This window comes from Thermobia domestica, chromosome 1 (assembly GCF_964235325.1).
Source record: "Thermobia domestica chromosome 1, izTheDome1.hap1.1, whole genome shotgun sequence".
Lineage (NCBI taxonomy): Eukaryota > Metazoa > Arthropoda > Insecta > Zygentoma > Lepismatidae > Thermobia > Thermobia domestica.
In genome coordinates, this window is record NC_137454.1 from 44634643 (window position 1) to 44662422 (window position 27780).

The window sequence follows — 27780 nt, forward strand, 5'->3', positions numbered from 1 at the left end:
CGGAGAGGGGATCGGACCCCTCTAAATACGTCCCTATTATCTGGAAACAAACAAATAGACGTGGACACAAAAGAGTTTTCATCTTAAATGTCCATGGTGATTTCCCCTTTGGAATAGAAATTTTAAAACCCTGTGTAAAAAAAAGAAGAAAGTAGGGTTCACCCGTTACCCGTTCAAATGGGATTTTCCCTGATCGTTCTCTACATGATACTCGTTTTCATACTGTACTTACATACATTTGAGTCTCATTGTATTATGATTATTATCTTCCATAATCGAAATAAAAGGACAGAAATGGGATTTTACTTACTTTCACTTCAAATTAATTCATTTCGGAATTTGATTTAAATCAACGATTTTTATTGAAAAAATCAAGTGATTTAAATCTTGATTAAAATCGTGATTTAAATCAGACTGATTTAAATCAATCCACCCTGGTCCTCACCTAACATAAAGTTCACCTTTATGTTAGGTACCAGTCCCGCCGTTTGTCTGGTATGAATGAGGAAAAACCTGACTCAGGATAACTCGTGTGAAAAGGTTTTTACACCTTTCCGCCGGGAATCGAACCCGACAACTTGCATTAAATAATAATAATTTCAAGACTGAATACTATAAATAAATATAGTAATAAATTCTTAGCTACTTTGTAAGATGTTTCAACCGATTTCTGAATCTACTCATTCATATTAGACATGTCGAATGATGTATCAGTTGTAAGCAGGGACGTCATTTCAGACTTAGCTGGGGGGGAGGGGGGGCAAGAACACCAGTGACATGACTTTCACGTTTTGTACTAGTATATTAGTAGACAATCGATTAAAGTATATGTATTCCTCACCCTTGGGAGGAGGGCAATTGCCCCTCCTGCCCTCTCTAAATGACGCCGCTGGTTGTAATTATATACGAATTGCAATGGAACAGTTGTTTTAAAGAAGTATAATTTTGTAAGGAAGACAAGTTTTATCTGTCGGAGAAAGACAGGCTCTACAAATGTGAGACATATTGAAGCTAAATAAAATTCGATGTCAATTGCGGATAAAGTTGACTCACTCTCGGCTATGTGAAAAGAGAGACTATAAAAGTAGCCTATTAAAATTGCGACAAAGTTTAATTACCAGCTTTCCGTCACTTCCTGTCAAAAGAAGGCCTTCAGGATGTATAACGCCTCCCCTACTGAGTCCTTCGATATCGACTTTTTCACCTTGAGGAGGCGACCGTTTCCAAAGCGAAGAGCCAAACAACTTCACTTCTTTTCCTGCCAAAACAGTCCAAGCACCAGGCACACTATCCATGCCACGAATAAAGTTGTGGATACTTTCCGCTGGCTGACTCCACTCAACCTACAGAGAGAGAATCGATAAATTTAGAACTATATAATATTCATGAGATACTGATCAAAAAATAAAATGCATAGAGTATTGATCACATTTTAAATACATTAACAAATGAAGGAAACACAACCCATTTTAACAGATCAACTTCTCTATAGGTGCGAATTTAATGTTACACAAAGACTGTAAAATCGGGTTTTCCTTCATTCGTTAATATCACACAACCGTCAGAAGTGTTCTGAACGTTGAGACTGGATTGTCCAAGCACAACACGTAGTTTGGTGCAAACCATGGCCTGAGTGAAACAACGCCTAATTCAAGAATGAGAGTGTGAATGGCTGTTCTGAGATCGGACTGGGTAGTGTAGTAGTTAACGCATCGGCAGGGTATGCCGGAGATCCCGGGTTTGAGTCCCGGTCCAGGCATGCACTTTTCCATTCTTTGTGTAAGATTAAGTATAGCTAGTAATACGATATTCACGGATATAAGTGCACGTATTGTCTGGTATGTCATTACATCATTCCACTAGCCCTAGTAGTCAGTTCAATGCTCATCTTTATGTCGCTAGTTGCTTAGATGCTATTTTTCCTTAGATGCTAGCTCTGAATATCGGTATATATTATATTGTCTAAAAAGCATTGAGTCTTTGGAGGCCACAATCGAGAAGACATTCACTGTTATTTGAAAATCCACATCATGAAACCAAAATAACATTATAAAACCTCCCAGCCAAGTTCTTCCTATATCTGACAGGATGTTAAAAATGTATGCGGTATGACATTGCCAGAGTGGTATACAACACCCTTCCTGTTGACCAGTTCCGGCCATTTCTTTTGAATTGCTAGGTGTACTCACGCTAATTGTTGACAATATAGGTCTGAGTCTATCCTGTCCAGATGCAGCAGCTCGTAATGCACGATATCCTTCCAATTGCACCAGACGCACAGAATCATCCTCCTGGCCATCAATGTAGACCTTGGCACAGACTGTGGAGCTTCTTCTCATTTCAAACACGATGTTTTTCACACGTTGCCATCGTATATTATTCAGTTTTCATCGCTTGTTCGGAAATGCCTCGATTACGTTATGTTTTCAGTAGAGATTCGCAGAATGAAATTCAATGCAGTAAATCATCTTCAGTCAGATCATGTAGCACCCAAACATAGAGCTTCTTTTTTTAGCCAGCTTTCTACAAGTGGTTTAACACGGTTTGCTGATGGGTGTTTAGGTCATTGGCGATGTCATAACTGCTTACATGCCTATCTTACTCTATTTTACCAAAATATCGTCAATTTTTCCTGCGACTGATCGTCCACTGCTAGGAGCATCTTGGATATCGAAATTTCCAAACCGAAAGCGACTGAACCATCTTTTGGCAGTTGCTTTTGACAACGTATCTTCCTCATAAACAGCACAAATTACTTCTGCATTCTGCGCACCATATGCGCCTTTATCGAAATAAAATGGTAAAATATAGTGTAGATTTGCGGAAAGTTTACCTATGTTCACGGTGCAATACCTTACATCTGATTATAAGAATTCCAGCACTGTTCACCCATCTACTAGTTTTAACTGTCAGCTGTCAAATGACATTAGGGCTTTATCGACTGCGACTCGTATACGCTGAGATTTGGTAAACAAACACTATCTCGTGCGCAAAAGAAAAAATGAAATGAAATCTGAGTTTTACGTCCCACGGTTATGCCGTCTAGGCTAAAGGAGACGGTGATGATGAGAAATGAATGAAATGTTGGAATGAAGAAAGTGGGAGGAAACGGAAAAACCCCGAGGAAACCTATACACACAGTGTTTGTCCAGCACAAAGTTCACTTGGCACGAGCTGGGATCGAATCAGAGATCCCATGCACCAGAGGTGAACGCTCTACCACTGAGCCACCGCGGCCCCTCGTGTGCAAAAGACTCAATATTTTTAGATTACCTGATATATCTACATATCAAAAAAAAAAAAAAAAAAAACTATATTAATACATGAGTGATATCACATCGATGCGGAGACAAGCAACATGAACCAGAAGATATGACACCGCCGCAGGGTATGGAAGTGGAGGTGAATAGGCCATCCAAGTGAGCCTGAGAGAGAGACTGATATTTTGTACACAGTCCTCAGTGTGTCTTAAGCGAAAGTAAGGGGACGAGTGGAACAAGTATTAGGAGCAACGTATATTAAATGAAACCTTGGGAATTACACACGGCTCTAAGAGGCAGCAGAGACATGGTCTCACACAGGACACAACGTTCCACGATCTGCTCAAATAGGTAAGAACTCGATGCATCATGGATGCACATGTATATTCAAAAAACACCTGGCGTTGCTTGAATGATGTAGCAACCTCGACTGGTATGCCTCTCCAGATTGTGTACATTCTCAACAGCGACAAATAGACAAGAGCTTCGTGATGATTCCAAACGTAAAATTCCATCATGTTTGCTCCACGTTGGGCGTCCTGCCATGTAGTAAAGTTATTCTCAAACACCTTGAATATCTCTGAAACGGTGAGATTCATGGACATATTACTTTTTTTTTTTTTTTTGTCTTTCGAGAAATTAGTATTTAAGTATAAATTATTGCTTGTTTGTATGTATAAATTATTCTCAGAAATTGGCTGGGTAAATGATACACTAATCGAAAAATTCATTGCAACTCAATTTTATGCGTTTACAAGGTTTAATAAGAAGTATCTACGTAGGTAAACATAAACATACAAGGAAATATTTATCAATTTAAAGGTAATTTTATACAGAATGCAAATTGTTACTGAAGTTACCTACATCTGCAACATTGAGTGATATTTTGCAAAATGTGACGGGAGTTAAACTTAGGTTTGCACAAAAATGACTGACTTGAGCTAATACTTAATTTCATATTCACGCGATTTGAGAACACTGCACCATTTTGGTATGGAGTTCACTAAGTTTTGCAGTATCTTTAATTGAATGTAATGTTGTCAGTCGTTGTTTATTGCTAAAATTAACTGATTTCTTGTTGTAAGTGTCTTTGCATGAACCATAACCTTCAAAATCACGCCAAAAATTTTCAATAAAGTTTAAGTCTGACGAACTACCGGGCAAGGAAGTGATGTAACATGTCGTGAGGACAGAATATAATCTTTATAACTCTGACACGGTGGTAAGAAGCAGAATAGTCTTGAAAAATAAAGGATTCACCGTTGAATAAATCTCTTCCCGAAAGTATCATTTTAGTCTGAAGAATAATTTTGTATCATTAACAATACCATCACAAATATGGATTCTACTGACCCCACAGGAAGAAAAACATCCCCCTTGTAGGGTGCTTCGTGGTTTTAGTACACGCAGGCCTAAGTGCTTTATCAGACATGTGATACACTCTGGCACGTGGATCATTTCTATAAATGTTGGTTTTTGTTTAATCACTGAACAGTACTTTGCGCCATTGTTCACTAGACCAATCCGTGAAGAGCCTTGGCCTACTGCACACGCACCGTACGTTGTTTTCGTGTTAAGACTGGCTTCTTAACAGCCCTGTGTGAACACAAAGCCAAGGATTTCAACCTATTTCTCATTGTACGTGAACAAACATTGAAATGAGATATTTCACACTAATGCACTGTTCTGTCTAAGAGAAAATTTCAACTTTTCGAACCACATCTGCCAATTCTTCCACTTTTATGCACCCCGTTTCCCGAATTTTAGCAAACTGCCTACCTCCACCTACTGTGCTTTTATGCACTTTTATAATCCCTGCAATTTCAGCACTGGTTTTGCCCCACTCATGTAATGTTCAAATTTTATTTGCTTTTGTCGGTGTTACCTCACACCTTACCCCATCCTATATCCGATGTAAATGAATTGCACGATTTTTCTTCTAAAATGCACTCAGTACACACATTTACGATCAAGGAAAACAGAATTTTTAAGAGTATAAATTTGAATTTCAGTACTGACAAGTTTTACTACACGTTTGACAACTTCAACTGAACATCTGTACAACGAAAACGTACAGAAGAATGGTACACGATTGATTGAGGAGTTGATTAAATAGTCGAACGTGAATCTTACAGGAAATTAGACGGGATATGTCATGAAATGAACATTCGGAAAAGTTAATTTTTTTCATTTACGTTATATTTTATAAAATATAATCCATTGCAGATATAGGTAACTTCTGTAACTTAATTTGCATTCTGTATAAAATTTCTTTCTAAGTTATGGTACCTAATTTCACTGTACGTATTATATGCTTACTTATGTAGAAACTTTTTATTACACCTTGTAAACGCATGAAATTACATGACCTGCTATTAATTTTTAAATTACTGTATCTACATAGCCAGTTTCTGGAAATAATTTGTACATACAAACAATAAACAGTTTCCGAAAGAATTATACAAAGAAGTGAAATAACTATCTACTTGATTAGCGCTGGCTTGCATAACTCGCCTATTTTTACTGTTATGGAAAGCCACAGTTGCAAAGTTTACAATGTTTCTTTCAAGTGCAGAACATTATAGGTTGGCTCCCACAAAACACCATCCTCCTTCCTTACAGTTTATATATTACATTAATTATATGTTAATGATGAGGACTTATGGTCAAGTTTGCTTTAACTTATAAAATGTAAATGGAATTTTATGCCGAAGATTTTATTTCCATTTTCTATCTAGATGGCGATAAGAATAATTTTACTTCTAGTTCGGAGCTAAATCTTAAATTATTCTTTTTCCAGACTTCCACTGATTTTTTTAAAATTCTATTACTGTCAATTGCAAAAATAAATAAATAAATAAATAAATAAATAAATAATAAAAAAGTGTACTAAATACCCGCTGCATTTCCTTCTTATTAAGAGCCGGTTCATAAGTAGCTCCCTCTTCTTTTTGAGGAATTTTAGGTGCAGTGCCTTCAGCCACCATATTCACAGCTTCCGCCTTAAAAACAAACGTTAATGATGAATGGCTAACTTACAATTATTTCGAAGACGCATCAAGAAATATAAGATAAGACTTAATAATTAAGGAACACATAAATCCAAATAAAAAGCGGTGACAAAATATATCAAGAATTTTTGTACATCTCCTGGGAAACATACTTCAGAAAATATCAGTAAATATATACAAAACAAAACAAAACACTAAAATTAAAACGAAATAGCTACAGAATAATCAAATATGAAATTTCTCACAAAATTAATTAAAAAGAAATGAAAAAAAAACAAATAAATAAATAAAACGATATTACACAAAACTATATCATAACCCCACGAAATAAAAGCATACCATTGTTTTCGTACAGAACATAGAACATAGAAAATTCAACTGAAAGTGAAGCCAATAAAGTATTATTCAACCGTGCGACTAACGTCAGTACGTTCCAAAATAAAACATTAACTTAAAAACAATCCACAAAATTCAAAACAGAAAATGAACGGAATGACAGTGAAAAACGAATCAAATTTATTACATAGTAACTAGTCTAACCGCATAAAGAATTTACGAAACTGGGATACAAAATTACGTTAATCTACAAAGAAATAATTGATAAACATAATGAATCTACCTTTTATAATATGAATTTATGTATCTTGTAAATAAGCTAAATTCGTGTATGCCTTGGATTTATCTCTACCATGTTTTCTTAAGTTCACTTTATTTTTAATTATTTCCAAAATCATGAGTCTCTATCTGCCAACACTAAGAAAAGGAATATATGTACAGTCAAAAGTAAGATTTTATATTCAAAAAACACACTATGCTGCCACTACATAGATCAAAATAAAAGGTACCATCACGTAAATACAATAAAACAATCCAAATTTTAATACATTTTATTCTGATTTCATATGCTGAAGAGAAAATAACTAATCACTGAGAACAAAACTTCATGCTCTGTTTGAAATAGAGGCATAAACAACCTCCCGTCTCCTTTTTTTTTTTTTTTCATTTAGATACCAGAGCAAATGAATTTAATTTCTGTAATTAAAAAAATCAAGAAAAGTGAGTTGCATTAACATTTATTAAAGACACCAAATTATATATATTATTCACAATATTTACTGTTTCATATCCTATAAATACTTAATAGAATATGTAGAGCAATTGTATTATTTGTAGCAACATAGGTTTCAAATCGGCTGATTTCATGTAAAAAGTATTTCCAATTCTGAAATTAAAGCTTAATCGAGAAAGACCCCTCCCCCCCCCCAAAAAAAAAAATTAGTGATATTCAAATACATCGAATGCTAAGTTTGAAGACTTCCCAAAATTAAATACATTTTGACTATGTTCATAGATGGCGCATAAGGGAAGCCAAGCTACCGTTTATGCCTACCCGAAATACCCTTCTGCTTCCAATAAGATACACAATATCTAGGGGAAAAAATTTTTGCTGATAAATCCCCAGAATTAAAAAGGACGGTAAAGCTTCTTTAATATATTGTTTACGTACACTCATGTCCAAAATTATTGTCGCATGTCAATAAATATGTTGTAGGAATATAATTTGATAACGAATTCGCCCGGTATTTCTTACAATGTTAGTATGTGTATAATCGGCAAAGACATGTATGTGGAAAATTTCATGTCAAAAGAGCAGTAAATAAGAACAATAAAACGAAAATGAAACTTTCTTGTCCATTTAGCAACATTTTGTTTTACTCATTCTGATCTTCGTATTTATAATTCTTTTCCTATGAAATTTACCACAAACAATTTCCCGATTATACACATAGTATCAGTATTAAAAGTACCCTGCAAAATCATTATCAACTTATATTCTTGCTAACAAGAACACAGTTATAGATATGCGACAATCATTTTGAACATGAGTGTACATAGGATATGGGATCGTCAACAACATACACAATATTGTTACAATCTGACCTACATTACTTGATATTTGAGCCGACATATTATTGTAACTTATAAGCTGACATCTCCTTATAATGTCATCCATACCGTTAATTTAGAATACATCCGTATAACCATGCAAGGCTTATTAAAAAGATAAATGAAACAGTTACCTCGTTGATTGTGTCTGTAAGAGCTTTCCCATACAGTTAAGATCACTTATTTTGTACTTCAGTTAATCACAAAGCTCGAATCACTTTATAGACACTTTGTGCACTTTTGGTAAAAATACGTATGTATTAATAACCTGGTTGTTTATTTAAGTGGATTGAAAATCAAATGAAATATATCAGTTTAGTCCCACGATTATGCCCTTTTGCTTAAGGGAGACTATGATTAAGGCAAGTGAGACATTAGGGATGGGCACGTGACGAGTCGAGACAGAATTTACCTGACAAAATTCGAGTCGAGACACAGCTCTTCCAATAGAGAAGAATACATTTTTCGAGTCGAGACATCACTTTTACAGCACATTTTCGAGACGAGACAGCCTCAAATCTTGTCTCGTGCGCATCCCTATGAGCGATGATGGAAGAATTGGAATGAGAAAGTGGGAGGAAACGGGAATACACTGAGAAAACACAGATACGATGTTGTTCATCGCAAACTTATCTGGCCGGGGATCGAACCAGGGACCCCACAGGTAAGCGCTCTACCACTGAGCCACCGTGCCTCCCTTGGATTGGATTGAATTTGATTTGAGTTTCTCGTCCTGTTCAATAGTGAGACTACATATGAGACATGGACCTCCAACTTAATGTGGGATCCGAATTACATGAGTTCAGTTGAAAATCGAACTTGGGTTTCCCACGCCGAAAGCATGTACGCTAACCACTTAACCATGGAGCTCAGGCGGCTGTTTATGTTAAGAACTTTGAAAAGTCATAGTTTACTTCGTAAATATTGAAGAACTGCATGTCTACATAAGTGAGTTCGATCTTACTACAGAGCTTTTAAAATTTTCGTACGGAAGCTTCTCATTGCAGTAATGGCTTGTCAGGTACATTTGGCGATAGTTCCTACCTTACCAGTGATGAAGCCAGTGCGATTACACTATAAAAAATCTATCTCTCAAAATCCATGTGGATATGAATAACTGGCAGCTTTCTAACGAAAGTTTAGACTCCAGATATTGTACATTTTATTAAAAACCAAAAGACATCCCAGTTAAGTATAAAGTACATAGAGAATAGTTATGATATTGTATTTTTTCTTACTCCAATCTATATCTTATCATAGCTATCGTAAACATTATCTATTTACAAAAACATCAGTGTTTAACCCTTTCGAGACAGGCGTTTCATATAAAGACATAGCCGATTATTCTGACATGTGTGGTATATAAACATCTGTACGGGGATGTGGTTTATAAACACATTTGGACGGACAGAACGGGTGTTGTTTATAAATACGTTTGAACAGATGACGGGTGTGGATAAGTACATTTCAACATATTAAGGGTGTGGTTAATACACACATTTGAACGGATGACGATGTGGTTAATAAACACATTTTAATGAATGAAAGTGTGGTTAATAAACACATTTGAATGAATGAGTATGGTTAATAAACACATTTGAATAGATGAAGGTGTGGTTTATAACACTTCTGTACGGATATGATGGATGTGGTTTATAAACACATCTGCATGGACAGGACGGGTGGTTTCTATGTCTCATTTGTGTTTAATTTGTTGAATAAGTAATTCAATATCCAATCATAGGCTTATATAGCTTCTAGGCCGCCCTTTTTTTCCGTTCTTGAAGAACGCATGATATTTGTGTCTAAAGAGTTAATCTAGGCTAATACAAACAAGAGAAAACCACTCTGGTACCATATCTTCAGAAAATAGTATACAGCTAAAAATTTTAACAAAGTAACAGGACAAAGCCAAGGCTCTCATTTTGAATAAAAAGTTTTATTACATTGTTTTTTTCGCAATATGTGTAGCCCAACGTTTTAGAAATGTTCTAAGACTTAAGTAATATCATAACCACACACTAATGAACAATAATACAAATACATAAACTGAAATAATCAAAGCCAAAACACTCACATAAACACACGTGGAGTAGAGATACAAGTTCATACACGTAACAAGACTGAACAAAACATACATAAAATAATACAACAAACACAGAAACAAACATTACATTCATTCTGAATAACTGAATAACAACAACAACAAAAGAAATGTAATTCTTTATATCAATTAAATTCTCGTAGACACCACAATACTTTCCTCGCTTTTTAAAACATGAAAGCAGCAAACGATTTCACACACGTACAGCTTAATGAGGTGCTCATAAATATACAATTTAATAAGGTGATTATAAACATACAGATTTTTTAAAATACAGTATAACAAAATACAATCAGACGACGAAGAATTCACCAGTTCCAAAACATTTCATTCTCTTTAAATACAATTGATTCAATGTTGTGCTAAATATGGTAACTGGGCAGCAAACTTCGCACCACGAAAAATACTACATATTATATATATATATACATATATATAATTATATACAAAACTTTTTAATATCTTCATGTTGTGCTGATGACATTACAAATTAATTACGATCTGTTTGGTGGGAGTAATGCTCATTTAAGAAAATTTTAAATTGTGGTATTTATTTATGATTCTCCTATTTTTGTTTCATCTTATCACAATTCTTATTTTTCCTTATACTACATGTTATTTAAACCGATAAAATCAAACACCCATGCCCCAAACGAAATGCAAGTTTGGAATAGTGTTATTTGTGAACTAACCTCCACATTGTAATCTATTTGCAAAGATGCCATTTGAAGTGTTAGAAATAGTCTTAGCTTGTGAGCTTCCGATAATAACCATGAAATATCAAACAATACAGCTAATCTCAAAAATTAAGAGTTTACTTATATTTCGTTCCAGAACAAGGAGCATCAAAAGAAGGCACTCTTTAACCAACTAGTAGATCCAATCAGGTAAAGTTTTATAATTTGTTACAAACTAGAAAAACCTCTGCTAATCATCGGGTATCTACAAAGACGACCGACCTTATTCTGCTAATGAAATTTTATAACATGGTAATTGCAATGTTGAGCGGTTCATTGATCACTCGTAACGTTTCCTGTCCTTAACTTTATCTACAGCCGGTATCTGAGAGTAGTTTTGATGGTTAATTTTCATGTAAAGTTTGATAATTTATCAACTAAAAAGACTTCTGCTAATCCTCGGGTTAAAATGACCTATAACAGCACGTACACATGAACTAAGAGAGGACAGAATTTTACGTATCTGAAAACATTTGATAAAATTAAGCTTTTATAATCTAGTTCGACTATAAAACGAGAGATAAACAGCAGCTGGACCCTGTTATGGAATAAGTGCTTTCTTAAGTTTCTTTGGGTTTCGTTGTTTTCCGAGAAAACGATTCCGAGTGGGAAGCCCAAAGAAATTTTCTGTTAAAAACTATTTCGGACAGGGTACCAAAACTAATTTTCTGGGAAAAGCGTTGAAGAAACTACAACAATATTGAAACAGAAGCGAAATTACATACGAAAAACAAATTTTGTAACAAGACTGTTGTAGGTGGTTCCATCAAATGTTATTATTTCAGCTGCAGCTTGTAACGATCTTTTAGCTAACTATGTATGCAAATGATTATGCCCAACATGTATTTCGGTTCTCTTCTCGAAACACACAGAATTATGGTTTTTGGTTTTGTGAACAGAACTGATATGTTGATTTCTTTTCCGGTTCTCTTCAGGTAGAAGACCTATTTAAAAACGTTTATTTAGCACAGAACCGAAATTCAAAACCTTTTCAGTTTCTTATCATTAACAACCCAATACGTAAGTAAGCTATCCGTTTTCCTACATGTCAATTTTGGACGAAAAAGCGTGACCACCTCTTAGAAATAAAAGTTCACGAAAAGGTACATTATATGATGTGGCGAATTGCTGAGAAAAAAAAAAAAACCTGACATTGGATGCTTGTGTTTTTCGACTTGAGTCCTGTCTAGCTTTCTAGCTGTTTCTACCCTTGAATAATGTTTATCATTCTAAGACAAAATAGACGCCCGTTTCCTTTTACAATATTCTGTTTGACGTACGTACCCAGGTATAAATCACTATTAGTTACCATAAAAGCATACAAGGTAAGACTTTCATCTTTGAAGTTTCAAGCCTTATATACATAGAGTGAAAAAGTGCACGACTTGATCGCGTTCCAAATCCAGGTTTAACGCTAACCGCATCGATGCGTCATTCACTACGCTTCCTAGCTCCTTGAATAATCATATATTCTATCACTCTTAAGGTCAGTATTAACCACTTAGACCGTACAATAATTGCTGTCGTGCTTGAACAATCCAGCGTCTACATCACAGAACTCTTTCGCAAGAAGAATTATGTATTATATATGATAAATGAAAGGAAAAGAAAAAAAAATCAATTTTATGTCACACTAACTCTTCTATAGATGCGAATTCAATGATACACACAAGGCAAAAAAATTGTTAAGTTCTGGGTAGCGTAGTAATTAACGCACTGACACAGCAAGACAAGGACCTCCATTTAACACGTTTAATCTTCATCTCTGGCCAAGTGCGTCTGCTATCCATTTATGTTACTCGTATTATTACTATTAATGGTATTACAAAGATGTTAATAATCCTACCAGAAAGAAATACCACCGATGCCAAAACACAAACACAAGAAGCCATGCACTACACCAAGGGAAAGAAAGCCCTCCTGATGAAGTGGAACTGAATGCCACATAACAAAATGCTCATACCATGGCTTTAATCCCTTCAGGGTACATGAATCGATTATAAAGAGAATCCACCGTATCATTCTCATCAACACTACACTCTCGTTGTAGTAAAATAGGTCCTGTGTCGAGTCCTTCGTCTGCCCAAAAGATTGAAAAGCCGGCATTCTTGTCACCGTTAATCAAAGTCCTAAAAAAAAGAAAAATGCATAGAACGGTGCTCGCCCGAGCGAATCATCTCGGGCGATCAGAGCGAAGGGCTCATAAATTTCTCCTTTCCATTCTATCATAATCAACAAAAAAGTACTCGAGAAGGGAAGTACTAATTATTGTAGAAAACTGTTAGGCATATAACACCTTAAAATTAAAAGAGAAACAGTAGACAAAACCTTCATTGTCTATGGAATTAGAGATGGAACAAGGAATTCGATATTAATTACTCACACAATTACATTTATCTTTTTCTAAGAATAAAAGAAATATATGCTGAGAAATCACACGATGTTAATACATTTTATTTTTCTCTTATTACTTTATCTTCAATTTTTTTCTCTCTCTCTCTCTTGAAGACCTGAATCACTGATTCAAGAAAATTCTAAAGTTCATAAAGTTAGAAAAGATTAAAAGCGCATTCCGTTGGCTGACTAATGTAAAGTTAAACGTTCCTTTTCGGGACTAAGACTATATGAGACGTGGACCTATAGAGAACATGCCCTGAACCTCATGAGTTTTCATCATGAATCGACCCTCCGCCCCAAAGCCTTGTACGCTTACGATATAGCCACGAGCTAGAGCCTATCTATCTCAGGTGTGCCCTCGGAAAATATGCGAAACATACTTCGGCCACACCTCCGGCACCCTCTGACGGAGGAAATCCTCCCTTTGCTTAGGGAAAAGAAGTGAATACCTCAGCTGTGTTGCCAATTTGTCATTCACTCGCTTGGTCTTGACAAGTGAAGAATGTAGGCTACTTAGAATGGCTAACAAGACAGGGCACAGCTAAGTCCGTGAAATAATTCATTGTGATCACGCTTCCGCAACCAACAATTGAAAGATCACGGCTGCAGCAACTTGTCCCTCCTCTTTCGAGGGAGGAACGGGAAAACACATCGACAGCGGCGCCAAAGGGGCACAGTTGAAACAGAAAGGCTCTACCGTAGAATCGAAATATCTGTCCAATTTCTCCGCTAGTCGTAAAACAAAATTTTACCGAGCGGAAGAAGTGAGCATTCAAGAGATAATGTATACGAATTCTACATCCATTGGGGCCTTTTCAGAAACTTCTCAGGTTCCAGTGAGCACTAGAATGACATATACAGACCCTAATTGACTTTCTAAAACTCCTTCTCCTCTTTCATATTAGCTCTTCCGGTGTAAAACGGCTAGCAGCTGTATCTGTTGGAATTTTGTTAAGAATAAAACTAATCAGATTTTATTACATAATGAACTCCACTGTTGTCAGAACTGTGTATTTCAGGTGAGGAAATTAAATACACAAAATAACTAACTTATTATTCGTCAAATTATAATGACTCAGAAAATACCACTAACGTTCGCAAGACTTAACTTGAATTATCTGCTGCACCGAACACAGTGTGCTACTGTCATATTAGTGTTACGGAGGAAGTTGCTAACAGCTCAAATGATGACAAATTGCAACACAACACTCTTCATGTGATGCTGACGTGTCAATGACAACTAAGCAAATTTTAAGCAAAGCAACTTTAAAACTTCAAAATGAACAATAGTCTAGTCTGACTGGCTTTCTATGAACCTACATCCTATGCAACAAGTCAGAAGTGTACTGAATTAGCATGCACACATGTACTTTGGCAGTAAGTGGATCAAAATGAATCTCACGAACTCTAGTACGATACTAAAAATCACTTGTTGGATTTAAGTTTAGGGTCCCTTTCAGCAGCGAGACTACATAAGATGTGGATTTACAGTTTAACGTGGGATTCAAACCACAGGAGCTCCCGACGGAAATCGAACCCGGGTTTCCTGCGCCAGAGCTACATATGCTATCCATATAGCAGCGAGGAAGCTCTCAAATCACTTGTGATTACAAATGTTGTTACCTGTCATGAGTAGATTTATTTTTTAATGAAACATAAATCGCAAAAATTAAAGGTTTTACACTACTATTACAAGACTTATTTTATGAACTAAGATACTTACAGATTGCACGAAGGAAAGAATTCACTCGGAATGATAACATATACCAAAATATTTAATATTCTTCATGAATGAATTTTACTGGCTACTAAAGTTACAATTGACTAAAAGAACGAAGAAAAAGCCAGTTCACATAATGCTACAGTGTCACTATAAACAAAATGGCTAGCGATAAGACAATACCTAATGTATGATTACTATTACAATATTTTTATTGATACTTACCAGCTAATTGCGCTAACGCCACGATGTCTAGGAAGCAAGGACGGATGGTAGCAAATGCTTCTCAATGGAGGGGAGTTGATGATATCCATGGGAATGAACTGTGTGCAAAATGGAAGCACATTCAGTTCGGCTTCCACACTCTCGTACTGCTTCAAGACATCAGGAAGAGCTTGGCCTCCCTTGCGCCAATTCTTTATCTTGAACACTCGGGTATTGTCGGCATGTGCTGTTGTTGCTAGACAAGAAATAAATAATACTTTTCATTGCATCTGTTTATAAGGTAAAAATCAGATTCTATGCAGAATCAATATATAATCTTTTCATTTGTATATTTTGTACATATTTTGATGATCTTCTTTGGTTCTCTTCATAATTCTTACGTAATAATTACGTACGTAAGGTTAGACTGGAAAGTAGAAGATAATGAACTAAAGTCTCATCTTTGTCAGAAACTGTAGTACAAGGAAAAAAAAAAAAAAAAAAAAAACGCTTTAGAACAGCGATAAACAAACAGCAATACAGTGAACAGTACGTATATTATATTTAGGTTTCGATTGTCAATGTTCCTGCAAATGCACAATACCGAGGTGAAAGTACTCGGTGGTCTTGGTTGGAAAGAAGTCCGTGAGTGCCTTCTGCAGTCTCCCTTATTTGCAAAGGATCTCCCAAAGAGGCAATTGTCGAAGGAATAAAACAGGGGGTAATGTGTTGGCGCAAGGTCTGATGAATATGGTGCATGGCAGTGTTTCCCAACCAAGTTGCTGAAGGGTCTCCCGAATTCTCTTTGAGACAGGTGGCTTGGCATTGGTGTGGAGGACTAGCACACCCTTGCGGTTCACCAATGCCAGCTCCTCCTGTCGCAATACACGGTACAACCTTTGCAGCTGCTGAGAGTAGAGGTCAGCTGTGATGGTCTGACCAGCTGGAAGGAGTTCTTAATACATCACTTGCCGACAGTTCCACCACATAGAGAACCTAACATTTCGTGGATGCAGAGGTGGTCTTGAGGTGTGAGGAACAGGGTCACGTGACGACAACCAATGTGTGGTACGCTTGGGAGTGTCACAGAGGACTTATTTTTCGTCACCAGTGAGTAAGCGATCAAAGATGGGTGTATTTAAGTTCCGAACGAACAAAGACAAACAGGCTATTACTCGTTGTTCCTTGTTGACTGCCAACAATGTGGGGGGTACCCATCTACTTAACTTGTATGACTTACCTATCCCATGCATGTGCAGTATGATTGTTTCAGCGGAATCATGGAACCTTTCTGCAAGTTCATCACACGTTAGACCACTGTCTTCCTCGATGGCTGCTCTTAGGGCCTCCTCATTCAACACATGTGGTTGTCCACTGTGATGTTTATCCAAAAGGCTCACATCTTCCGAACGGAATATCTGGAACTAAGGTTTGGTGGTATGCCCCTTCACGGCATTCTTCCCACATGCCTGGCATATGCGGTGATTTGATGTGGCAGCTGACAGGCCCACTTTAAAGTCGTACAATAAACACGCGAACAAGCTCCTTTGATATCTTCATCTATCTTCGACACTGGATGAGATATGAGTGTTGTATGTGCGGAACATGTCTCTATTACTGAAGATCGATCTTCAGACTAACTCCCGATCGCTTCGAAGGCACGTGCTTATTTCGTTTCCTCTCTGTGAGCGCATTATTAATGGAGCGTCAAAATCGGCAAGAACTTTTTTTTGGTTACCTTGTACTTGTATTCCAAGTGTTACAAAGGAATTGTAAGCCAACAGCTGCTGCTAGGTACTCAATGATGCTGAGTAATTCTCTTTATAATTACTACTTCTCTTCTTATACAAACCTTACAGATATTATGTTTCTATACACTAAGAGATGTTCAGAGAGGTTGGATGAACGTATAAAGAACTAATGGCAATATATATATATACATGAAATGAAATGATATATATATATATCTAGTTTTATGTCCCATGTTTTTATAGATTATGCCTTTAGACTGAATAAGACGGAAGATTAATGATAGTGAATGATTATGAAATAACTGGTGGAATTACGACAGATGATCAAAAGAAGGTTATAAAGCATTAAACTTTTGCGTTATTCACTGCAACTTAGGGAAAAGTTATTTATATATATATTAATAACATGTCTGTCTTGAGCCAGGTTTGAAGACTTCGGTTTCTAATTATATATATACCCAAGAAGCGGACATAAAAATGATGACTCGTCTGGAAAACAAGTCAGAAGTAGAAGTGAGGTCAGTGGTGCCATTCCTGTGGGCCCAAGACACTACACCTGTTGACTTCATAGGCAGATTGTAGAGCTATATGAGGTGGTTAAATTTCAAAGTAACATGTAGAAAAGTGGTGTAATGCCTTCAAAAAACAGACCAATATTGTTAATAACTACCCAGGACACAGGGGTAGACCCACAACTACTGACGTTACGCTTAGAACAACTAGAGCACCCTTTCTACAGTCCTAACTTAGCCCCAATAACTTTTACCTTTTCCCTCTTCTAAAGAAAGAAAAAAAAAATTGCTGGCCATCATTATCTGGCATGCGACTGCCAAAAGTGCTGCCTCACGGTAGCTACGAGAACTTGACGCGGATTCTTACGCAAATAGTATAGAAAACTTTATATCACAAGTATTGTGATAATTATATTGGTAATTAAGGTTATTATGGTAGTCAGTACCAATTTACCCACATCTATCACTTACTTGTGCTTATCTCAGTCATATAGTGCTTATTTACTACGTGAATACTAATAATCACTCAACCTGACGTAGGAGAATGGGGTTATAGTTATTTATGAGAAACACAGTGATTACACAATAATCTACCCTTGCTATCTCATTTTATTAGGTAATCTTATCTACACAAGATGTGAGTGTGACTCTTACAGGGCTATTCTAGCACCGATAAAGATAACGGATTAATATGTGAGTCACCCACTTGTAAATAGATTATTTGCATTATCTCAATGTTCTAAATTTGATAACAACAATCATGTTTATACCTCAACAATACAGGAATTGATAAACGGTACTAAAACATTATACAAGCTAATTGAGAGTTGCAATGAACAATTAAGAATGTATAGCACCACTTGAGAATGCTACCATTATTATTACTATTACTGTTATTATTACTACTATTCGGGTTTATCATAACCTACGGTTACGAGGACTTGTGCGAATTGCATTGCCTGACCATACTGATGTGCAAAATTAAGGAAAACCATAAAATACACAACTTACATGTTCTGGTCCATCAATACTGTTGACTTAACCAAGAAGCGTTAAGACAAGACGAGACTCTCGCATATACTCGAGACGAGACTAAACCGCGATTGCAGATGCGAGCCAAGACCGACCGAGACTCGATCTAAGACTGAACACCCTGGTTTAGAAACCAGGAGTTTTTATATTTGCTTCATTTGTTATTTTTCTTTCTCATGTCCTTCCGGGCCAGTACATTCTAGACTATGAAATAATAGTTTTATGACGTATGCATGGAAAACACAGCTTTCACACTTTCACTGAAAAAAATGTTTTGCTGTATGAGTGTTAAGTTTCCTGGTGTCCTTAAGCGGTTGAACAAAAACTGTGATTACATCGAGGACTATTGTTGTTGATCTTCCAGCTGTCTTACACATAAGCCACAATAGGCTTTGTAATCTTTTCTTGATCATCCCTCGTACAATATGGAAGGAAGCGCGAGAACCCCGAGAAAACCCAGGGACACGAGATGACCCTTCGCACCAGAAATGAACGCTTTAGGATTTAGATTTCTGAGGTTTCGGTATCAAGGCCATTTTGCCCGTCACGTTTGAGGGATGACGTCCCTCGACGAGCACACTATCCAGGGAAGGGAAGGAAGGAAGCGGCCTGGGACCTGTAAGTTAGGTATCACCCCGGCATTTGCCTGGTGTGAATGAGGAAAATCCAGGAAAACCTCATTCAGGGTAGCTGGTCTGAAAAAGCGTTTTACACTTTTTCGACCGAGTGTCCCACCGGGAATCGAACCTGGGACAGCTCGCACCGAAGGCGAGAGCGTTAGCGACTACGCTAAGCGGGGGCACATGAACGCTCTATCATTGAGCATCACACCCTCCAAAATACAAAGATGTTAATTCTAGCTACCCTTAAGTTTGTCCACTACACCACGTACAAACCAAGAACAAAGATATAGAAGAGAAGGAGAATCCGGAACATATTGTTTATTTTCCGATATCTAACATTACCAAGTTGTGGCATTGCTTCTACTTCACAGATGGGTTTTATGTTAATGGATATTCAAATTAATGAAGATATTCATATATAAACTTTCTGATCTGAAGAGTGAATACAGACCTAAGATATGTGCAGTATTACTTAAAAAAACACCGTTATTATAACGCCCTGTAATTTCGTCCATAAGCGGAACAAACCAATACGAACAGTCTTTCGTTAGTTAAGAGCTTTATTCCACGCCAAATACAGTTGAAAGAATACTCTTTTAAAGAAGTGTTTAGCTACTGTAATGTACACCACTTGAAGAGTAATCTTATTAATGAATTCAAAAGGTATTCACGTTTGCTCCTCAAAATTACTGCCGTAATTAGCAGGTCACTTGCTGCAAATAAGAAGCTTGCATGCTCCACGGTCTTCCGCTAACGTCTTGGTCTGTACGATTTCTCTGTTTTCTTATCGTCCATTAATTGTAGTCTCCTTCGCCCCACTCTCTCCTCCACCATACCCTCTAAAACGTCCCTCATGGTACAGTTCCTACTTAACCAATGTCCCAACCAGTTTCTCTTTCTGCTTTTAATAATATCTAAAACTGTTCTTTTCTCCCTCACCATTTCTTAACACACTCTCATTCGTTTTCCGCTCAACCCAGCTAATTCTCTCCATTCTTCTCCACATCCACAGTACGAAAGCTTAATGTCGTTTTTTAAAATTTTTTGCGTAATGTCCGTGTTTCTCACCCATACAGTACAATACACCACACGAAGCATTTCACGAGTCTTTTTCTCAACTCTTTGTTCAAGGTCCCATAAAACAGTATTTTCTTCCTCCTAAAGGCTTTCTTCACCATTCCTATCCTTGTTTTTATTTCATGTTCACATTTCATATTATTACTAATGTTATCCAGGTATCGAAAACTAGCCATCTGTTCTATTTTTTCACCTCCTATATCTGACACCGAGCCCTTCGTTAAAATCACCATGCATCTTGCCTTTCTAAACATTTACTTTCATCCCATACTCTTCACAGCCCTTCCTTAAGTTTTCTAACATCTTGTTGATTTTCTCTTCCGAGTCTGCAACAAGCGCCATATCGTCTGCAAACCGTATGCACCTAATCAACAACTGAAATACTATCATCAATTTGTAGGTTCTTTCTTACTATCTCTTCTAAATAATATTACCTAATGTAAGCGAAAGACAATATCCCTGTCGAACTCCCCTTCCAATTGCACTATCCTCTCTTATTCTATCTAACTAAGGATGCACACGAATCGAGACACACTTTGTAAAATTCGAGATAACTCGAGACAAACGTATTTCTCAACTCGAATTTTCGAGTCGAGACTGCTCATAAAAATCTCGACTAGACTACAATGTCTCGAAAATCTTTCTACAATTTTTAATATTATTTTGAAGAAACTATTCACTCAAAAACAGCCTTGAATTCAGCATTTATAACTTGAGAAAGGTACAGAACGCATAAACTTAACAGTTAATCTTTCGAGGTTAAGATTTAATTTTCAGCTCAATTCAGTTTATTAAAACTAATAATTAATGTTGTGATATTTGACTGTATTCAAATACAACAACAATAATAATAATAATAATAATAATAATAATAATAATAATAATAATAATAATAATAATAATAATAATAATAATAATAATAGTATTTGTTTATCTAGTTTGTATAAAACTATTGCGATAAAGTGTACTTCATACATTCCTTGAATGAGCAACTGGCAGTCTAATTATGGTAATTTAGCATAGTTATAATTATTGTGTTTTCGTTCCCATGAACGCAATAGGGCTATGTAACTTCTGGATTATTCGCTTCCAGACCTACCTATTATCGATATAAACCCATCCAGACGATAGCAGTGTTACCTGCCGAGGAATGTCTGCTAGTCAGACACACGTACGGTGCATGTAGTATCAGTGAGAGTGCTGGCCGTGTGTAGAATGCCGAAGGTGTGCGATCTATCTGAGTTTGACCGAGGGCGGGTTGTAATAGCCCAAAGACTCGGCACATTTCGGGAAACTGCAGGACTTGTCGGGTGTTCGAGGAGTGCTGTGGTGAGTGTCTTCAACAAGTGGCGAAACCAAGGGAAAATGACGTCCAAACGTCGAGGGGTTGGGCGCTCCCCACCTCATTATAGACGTCGGACGTCGTAGGCGGGGCAGACTGGTACAACAGAACAGGCAGCGAACTGTGGCGGAACTAACATCAGACTTTAATACTGGGCGAAGTACAAGTGTGTCTAAACACACAGTGCACTGAACACTCCTAACGATGGGCCTCCGTAGCTGACGACCCATCCATATACGAATGTTAACACCACGACATCGGCAACTACGATTGAAATGAACATGTGACCATCGCCACTGGACCTTGGCGCAGTGGCAGAGCGTTGCATTGTCTGATAAATCCCGATACCTTCATCATGACGATGGGAGGGTGCGAATCCGTCGTGTTCCAAGGGAACAGCTCCTTGACACCTGTACTGTGGGACGGAGACAAGCTGGCGGCGGCTTAATTATGCTCTGGGGAATATTCACGTGAGCACCCATGTGTCTAGTGGAGGTCGAGCAAGGCATTATGACGCCCAAGGCATATCGCACACTGTTTGCAGACTACGTACACCCCTTTATGACGATCACGTTTCCCAATGGTAATAGCATTTTTCGACAAGATAATGTACCATGTCACAAGGACAGGAGTATGATGGAGTGGTTAGAGAAACACAGGGGTGAGTTCCAAGTGATGTGCTGGTCCCAACTCGCCGGATCTAAACCTAATCGAACACATCTAGGATGTGATTGAACGTGACGTCAGAGCACATCGCCCCCCTCCCCGGAATTTACGGGAATTAGGTGGTCTGTGTGTGCAAACTCTCTCCATCGACCTACCAAGGAGCATTGCGTCCATGCCAAGACGCGTCGCCGTTGTTATTCGTGCCAAAGATGGACATACTGACAATTAGGTAGGTAGTCATAATGTTCTGGCTGATGTATGCGTATATTTTAACTAGTATATTTTGTCTCGACTCGAATTTCGAGACGTCTCGTCTCGAATTCGAGTCGAGTCAGAAACAAATTTTCGAGTCGAGACGGACTTAAATCTCGACTCGTACGCATCCCTAATTCTGACACTTACTTGTTGGTTCACATATAAGTTTCTTATGAGCCTTCGTCTTACTTCAAAAATTATATTAAACGTTGAATTTTCGCTGACAGCTGTCAGCATTGTCAAGACTTAGATAAGGAACCGTATTTAGTAGAGATGAAACTGGAAAGTAAATGTTTACAGTCATAAATAAAAATATCTAGGCGCTTCAATAAATAAAATCTGGTCACAGCAAATCACTTTTTATAAATAACACTGTTACAGTTCCAAAGCTAGAATACGCGACATTCAGATCTAGCTGCTCCATAGATATAAATTCTTCTTCTTCTTCAGCGATTGGTGAAGGTAAGGGTTTTAATGGTGTTATTGTTACTTCTTATTCATGAGTGTAAATATTAAATATGAGTAGAAATCTATACATAACATTCTGTGATAAACAGATGTATTTAATACACACGGTAATAGCAAATTTAAGTACATGAACGTTTAATTAAACGACAGAAAGTATTTAATAAGCTTACCCAACGGATCTTCACGATTTCCCTTATCTGGAACTGTGAAAACTCCAACAATCTTGTGACCATCTTTCTTCAATAGTTTGTAAACTTCTGCTGCAAATGTACTTTGTCCAATCAAGGCCACTTTAAGTTTCTTCAACAAACGCTGGAATAAAAAAAGAACGTTTATATCTTATGAGGATTTAGTATTTTACACTAAATGCTAGTATGATTTAAAAAGCAATAAAATCTTTGCTTAAAATAAACCCGCTTTCAATACTAATAAAAAGCCTCTACTGCTGCTTTGTGTTCTTCTGCAGTAATCATTCGTCTACTTGATCTTAAAGGGCACAAGCATATTTTTAAATTTCACTTTTCCCAGTGTAAGAACACGGGACGCATTACATTGGTTTGGATCTCAAAACTGTAGGTCTCATCTAATATAGCCTAGCTGTTGACAATGGTCATAAATACAAATCAATAAATGTTTACTGAATAATCCTGAGTCGCATACAAGTGTTCGAGTGAATTTCCGTTTCAAGACCAGTTGAAACTGTCGATGAAGACGAGAACACAGAAATGACCGTATATCCACAACTGCCTGGAAGTGCAGCTAAAATTAATCAGCTAATGCTTGAGGGTTAGAGCTATCAACGAACTATGCGAAATGAAATGAAATGAAATCTTTGAGTTTTACGTCCCACGGTTATGCCGGTTAGGCTAAAGGAGATGGTGATGATGAGTAATGAATGAAATGGTGGAATGAAGAAAGTGAGAGGAAACGGGAGAACCCCAAGGAAACCCACGCACACAGTGATTGTCCACCACAAAGTTCACTTGGCGGGGGCGAGGATCGAACCCGGGACCCCAAGCACCAGAGGTGAACGCTCTATTACTTAGCCACCGCGGCCCCTACGGACTATGCGATTTTTCTGGAGTGAGTTATGAAGTTAAATTTCCTCCAGGTTCCTAACAATTTACAAACACGAATAGCTGATAGTCTTATTGAGCATTAGGTCCTAACCTTAAATGTAACTTTTCTGTGTACTCGCCAGACTTGACCTCCGATTGATTGATTGAAAAGGTATGGTTGGGTGCGTCGACAGCACCCCCGTGACACATTACAAAAACAAGAAAGAATATCGCAGGAAAATTACAAATTCAGAGCGCAGGTTATACCATAAGAAAGAGGGTAATTCCATTTAGAAGATAAAATGTCATAGCCTTGAAGTAATGTGCAAACTCAACACACACACACAAGCATTGGTTACAACATACAGACATGTTAATAATCTCTATCGCGGCAGCTCAGCAATAAGTAAACACACGTGAGGCCTTCCTTAATTAGTAGTGTACATGATTGTCCAGGATAGAAAAAAAGATAGAAAGAAAGTAAATGCTATGATAAGAATGAAACAAACAGGACAACACAGATAGGAAGTAGATAAAATGAGAAACGAATTAAAATGGGAAAAAAGCTCTCATAAAACAGTCAAGACTTGGGCATGTTGCAGGAATGAGAAAACTTCTAGAACTATACCAAGCAAAGTAGGCAGATCTGGAGGCAATCCAAGGTGAGCTTGCTCAGGAGCAAAATGCAGATTCTCCATAAGATGGCGAATAGTTAGCAATTACCACAAAGGGCACAGGAAAGCGGATTCTGGTCAGGCAACAGATAGCCATGGGTGAGATGACTATGCCTGATAAGTAAGCGTGCCAATCTTCTCTCTTCTAGCTGTGAAGTACAGAAATTTGTGGCCTAAACCCAAGCTGAGATTTGACATCGTGCAGTTTGGATGCAGGTGCTGATACAAGTCTGTCTGCCAACGCTAAAGAAGATGACAGTCGACAACACAACGAAGATCAGAGCTAGGGAGGGTGACTGGTAGGCAGTCCGGTAAGAGAAGCTTCATTCGCTGCACAGTCAGCCATCTCATTGCCTGGGATACCAACATGGCTAGGCACCCAACAAAAATGTGAATACATGCAAAAGATTACTTCGAGAATGATGGCGACCACTATACTTTATGGTAACTTACTACATATTTTTGTTTTTTGAATCAAGGTCGGAAATCTTGGATAGCACCTCGTACATATACGGGGGTTATTTCCAAAAGTTTCCAGCTTGACGCTAAATTTTCCCGCCACTGATAATAAGCCGTTCACTGCACAAAGTACCATTTATGGAAGAAATAATGTCTTAAATTCAATTATCTAGTTGTGTCAGTTTGTTGAATCCAGTCACTTGAACCAGTAGCTTTGCGTTAAGCTCGCAAACTGCATGGCAATATTTCAGTCCACACAGTTATTGTTCCCAAGGCCATGATGCTAAATCTGAGCTCAAGGATGGGTGATGAATCTCCTCGAAACCAGTCATTCAGTGTAGCCTTGGCAAAAACAGCCGTATGGACTAGAGCACTGTTATACAGTATGCTAGTTCAATGCACAAAGACTGTTTCAAATAACTGCCTCCAACGAACTTCAGCAGCTACGCAACTGCAACTGATCCATTACCTCTTCCATATGCCAGGAATGGCTTATTACCAGTCATGCGATATTTCAGTGCCAGGCCGACACTTTTGGAAATGCCCTCGTAAAAACGTATCTTGCAATCAGGGTGGACTGATTTAAATCAGTCTGACTTAAAACATCTGATTTTTTTATAATAAAAATCGTAGATTTAAATCAAATTTCGAAATAAATTAATTTGAAATGAAAAAAACAGCCAGACTGTATAACTATAAAGTATCAAATTTTAGAGCAGTCGAATCATACTGGACTGAAGTCTAGGTCAACTTCTACGCTAGGCTTATAAAATATTATTCGACCTAGTCTCTTTAAGTTTTGAACGGGTAACGGGACAATCCTGCTTTCTTCTCTTCATAACATAGGGGAAATAAATATTCGACATTTAAGACGAAAATTCGTTTGAGTGCGAGTCAGTCTGTCTGTCTGTTCCCAGATAATGTGGGCGATTTAGGGGGGGGATCCGATCCTTTCCCCGAAACTTGAAAATTTTGCATTTTTTACATAACTTCAGGCGAAATTTATGTATTTAAACACAGAAGAAAATAAATCTCTTTGGCTTCGGCCCTCACTTAGTTTATGTTCCGCTGTGTTAGTTTTAGAGTTCTTTAACAACTAATTTTCTCTCCTTTCGACGTAATTATGACGGATAAACTGTCCAAAGCCCTGAGCAAAGTAAAGCTTGGTGGTTTGTCTTTGCCACTTCTTTCCATCGAGTGAAGATGTCTTGATGTAGGAACTAGGGTTCATAGTTGAATTCACCGCATCTGAGAAGAGGGGGGAAGAACAAAGCCCCCCCTACATTTTAATGTCGCCCTCCTGAGTTGCGCAAGTTACATAACTTTAGGTGTGTGTATGCAGTAACGGTGTTCGAGACCTCCATGAACCTTATTAGCGACCCCCTGACTATAAAGTTTGAATAACAGTGCTTAGGGACCTATAGGTAAATGTAGGTTTGTAATCACTTTAGTACGCACCGGGATTTGAACTCGAAACCCTTTGGATACAAGGCGATGAGCTTAACCATTGCTCAGGAGGGGAAATCACCATTCGACATTTAAGACGAAAATTTTTGTGTAAGAAGAGTCTGTTTGAATAGGAACGAATTCGCCGAGATAATAGGGGCGAATTTAGAGGAGTCCGATCCTCTCTCCGGAAGCGGAATTTACATATTTTATATATATTCGTACCGCAAGCTAGTTCTGGACCGCCCGATTGTTTAAAAATATGTCTCTGCCAAATATCAATAACCCTCGTAAAAAAAAAAAAAAAAAAAAAAAAAATGCCATGTTGATAAACGTTGCTGTACTTTTTTTTCTTAATGCTTAAGAAATATTGTTTGAGACTGAAATAAATTAACGACTATCACTTAACAGGGATTAATTCAAAATTCAATCCTAATACTTTCACTTAAATGGCATAATTAACATTTAATACTGACTCCTAATGGGTTTTTTCTTCACCTTCTATGCGTATATAGAATTTTATTAAATTTTTACGCATATTTAATATAAAAAAATAAAATATCTAAGAAATTTTTAAAGTATAAAACTACTCAGATATTACCAAAGATTTCTTTGAACTTCCTTATTTTCGGTTAAACTTTACAATACACACTCCAATTGCACATCGATAACTGGAGCTGCTTTAAATGGGTATAGTAGACTAAAGTAGTGGTAGCAACGGGTTAGCTTAAGATCAGGAAAGTTTTATACATTTTCATAAAATTAATAGAGTGTAACTTCTCGTTTCTGAGTGAGTATACCAGCTGGAGCGGACATTGTACAGTTAACCCCTCTTTCCTTATTTTTCTCTTTCCGCCTTTGGTACACAGACAGTGTTGCAGTCGAAACAACTGAGCACCGTAACTAGAAACTAACCTCAAACGAAACTGCATTTAAAAGGAAACGAAACAGAAATAAACTAAACAGTAAGAAGAATATTAATGGTAAACAACACCAGCAAATTCGATTTGTTACACACTTCCAAGGGATTATATCTG

General features: G+C 37.3%; 1 protein-coding gene across 3 annotated transcripts in view; it reads right to left on the bottom strand.

Annotated features, from left to right (window-relative positions):
• The window catches only part of LOC145684676 (cytosolic 10-formyltetrahydrofolate dehydrogenase), a 65480-nt gene that overhangs the window by 31939 nt on the left and 5761 nt on the right, over positions 1 to 27780 (bottom strand). Inside the window, exons 2-6 of one of the 3 annotated variants that reach the window (XM_081757063.1) lie at positions 23277 to 23418; positions 15402 to 15636; positions 13023 to 13188; positions 6158 to 6262; positions 1119 to 1343 (exon numbers count right to left, since the gene is read on the bottom strand). In XM_081757063.1, coding sequence (XP_081613189.1) covers positions 1119 to 1343; positions 6158 to 6262; positions 13023 to 13188; positions 15402 to 15636; positions 23277 to 23418 — 873 coding nt within the window. Of the gene's footprint in view, positions 1 to 1118; positions 1344 to 6157; positions 6263 to 13022; positions 13189 to 15401; positions 15637 to 23276; positions 23419 to 27780 lie in introns of those variants that run through there. The other 2 variants (XM_081757068.1, XM_081757074.1) reach the window with 2 other exon arrangements.